The following is a 2,386-nucleotide window of genomic DNA, read 5'->3' as shown; positions in this document are numbered from 1 at the left end:
TCTGAGCGTCAGTTTCCCCATCTCTAACTGGGATGGGAAGCCGGAGTCCCCAACTCTTGGGGCTGTCTGAGGACTTACCGTAATAGTAAAATAGAGTAAGGGGTCGCTGGCCAGGCAATGCTGGGACACACGTGTCAGCGGCGCGCAATCCCACGCGCCCATATCAGTAAGTGGCGCCCTCTACCGATCGCCGCCGCCTAGGTGGCCAGCCAAAGGGTCTGCGCCTGCGCGGAACGAGAGCGCTCCGGCCGGTGACTTCCTGGTTTGGCCACGCCTACTTCCCGTCGTGCCTGGCGGGGGCGGGGCTGCTGACTTCCTTCCGGGTTGTCCAAGATGGCGGCGCCCACCGCGAGAGCGTGAGTGTGGTTGGTGGAAGCCGCTGTCAAGTTGTGTCAGATTCCGAAGAGGACTCACCGCGCGCCATGTCACGACTGATCGTGAAGAACCTTCCCAATGGGGTGAGTGTCGCGTCTGGACGCGGGGGATGAAACTCGGACCGCCTGGGAGTTGAGGGGGCGGTGTCGGCCCGGCAGCGTCGGGCTCCCTCTCTGGGGCAGGACTCGGTGGCTCGTCCTCCTCAGCAATCGGCGATCGACAGTGGCTCCTCAGACCCTTCATTCTTAATTCTAATGCTCACTCTCGTCTTTTGCTGCCCTCGGTTAGCGTCGGGACCAGTAGGAGCTGTGTTAAACCACGGAGGGGGATGACGGGCTTGGAGCAGCCCAGGCTGGCTTGCCTCTGTTCCGCTCCTGCCCGTGGTAGGAACCGGCCCATGACAAGCATTCAGTAAATGAGTCGCACTGGGTGGGTGGCTGTGGTGCCCAGATGCTTGGAAACAGGGCACCGGAGTGGGTCATCAGTACCTGCATCTGTGTAACTGCCCTTGGATGGAGAGCTCCTTGCATCACGTGATGGTGGTCTTAGCGCGCATCCCCGAAATGTAAAGTGTGCCATTTGGCTGCTGTGAACGGCCCTGGGCACTCTCGTCGCCGCCCCTTGGGAGTCTCCCTGGAGAAAAGTGAAGACCCAAAGCCATGTGTTTATTTTAATTCAGGTGTGAAGGGTAACCTATTGTACATGATTTTAACAATTCAGAGTCTTTTGCTCCATCCTATAGTGTGTGTGTGTGTGTGTGTGTGTCTCCCTCCCTCGTTCTCACTGGCTTACACAGAGTCACCCTCTTTGATGGTTTGTTTTCAGGACCCCTCTTGCTCCATCCTATAGTGTGTCTCTGTCTCTGTCTGTCTCTCTCTCTCTCTCCTTCTCCCTCTCCCTCCCCCTCTCCCTCCCTCCCTCTCACTGACATATCTATGTCCAAATAATGTGCTTACTCCTTGTCTTGGGCCGTTTGTTCCATGGACTATCGGTTCCCCACCCCTTTCCCTATAAAAGATGAGGAGCCCAGCTCCTTTCTTTCAAAGATCTGTTATTCAGCCCTCCCTCAGCTTTAGATACTGTCTCTGGTGCTTCACTTGGATGGATAAGGATCCCCCACCACCACCACCCCTGTCCCACCCCCCCAGCTCAGAGTGTACATCTCAGTGTGTCCAAGTCTCTTACCATTGCTCATATTACCTAATAGGTGAGAGAAGTTATAGACGTGTTGAATAAGGTGCTAGCACTTAGATAAACTTACTGTGTGTCAAAGACCCTCTTCAAGGTGCTGGTGAGTCAGCTCCAACCCACTGGAGGAAACATGGCCAGTCCTGGGCCATTGTTGGTTGAGCCCATTGTTGGAGGCATTTTGTCAATCCATCTCCTGGAGGGGGTGGGGGGGTCTTCCTCTTTTTTGTTGACCCTTTACAAATCACGACGTCCTTTTCCAGTTCTTTCTGAAACCCACCGCCATCCAATCAGACTCTCGCCGACCCTATAGAACAGGGGAGAGCTGCCCTAGTGGGTTTCCAAGACTCTTAACTCTTTAATGGAATAGAAAGCCTGGTCTTTCTCTCACAGAGCGGGAAGTGGTTTTGAACTGCTGGCCTTGCGGTTTTGAACTGCTGGCCTTGCGGGTTAACAGCCCAATGGGTGTAGTCACTTTATAGGACAGAGTAGATTTCTCCATGGGGTTTCCAAGGCTGTAAATATTTATGGAAGCCGACTGCCACACTTTTCTCTTCCTCCAAGCTGTTGATGTGTTCAGAACACCACCCTGTAGTTAGCAGCTGAGCACTCACGGCCACTGTGCTAGCAGGGTCCCTCGCTGTGGGGAAAAACAAAAACTTGTTTGATACTCACCGGACCTGTATGAGGTGAGTTTCATTATTGTACTAAAGGCTTTTTAAAATCCAAGGTAAAGAGTCTCTCAATAATATCAAGTCACCTGTGTCCTCCAGAAAAAGCCTGCCATCTCAGAGTCCTTAATTGCATCTGGCGCTTCTTTTTG

At 53.4% G+C, this 2,386-nt stretch overlaps 1 protein-coding gene across 2 annotated transcripts in view; it reads left to right on the top strand.

Annotated features, from left to right (window-relative positions):
• Positions 1 to 348: 348 nt before the first annotated feature.
• Positions 349 to 2,386, top strand: part of RBM19 (RNA binding motif protein 19) — a 75,997-nt gene continuing 73,959 nt past the window's right edge. For both annotated transcript variants that reach the window (XM_045296861.1, XM_045296860.1), the window contains exon 1: positions 349 to 458. In XM_045296861.1, coding sequence (XP_045152796.1) covers positions 423 to 458 — 36 coding nt within the window. In that variant the 5' untranslated portion in view covers positions 349 to 422. The remainder of the gene's footprint in view (positions 459 to 2,386) is intronic.

This window comes from Echinops telfairi, unplaced genomic scaffold (genome assembly GCF_000313985.2).
Source record: "Echinops telfairi isolate 266 unplaced genomic scaffold, ASM31398v2 ScPeMD7_7412;HRSCAF=8450, whole genome shotgun sequence".
NCBI classification, from domain to species: domain Eukaryota; kingdom Metazoa; phylum Chordata; class Mammalia; order Afrosoricida; family Tenrecidae; genus Echinops; species Echinops telfairi.
Note: the sequence above shows the minus strand (reverse complement) of the source record. Positions and strands in the feature narration are given on the sequence as shown.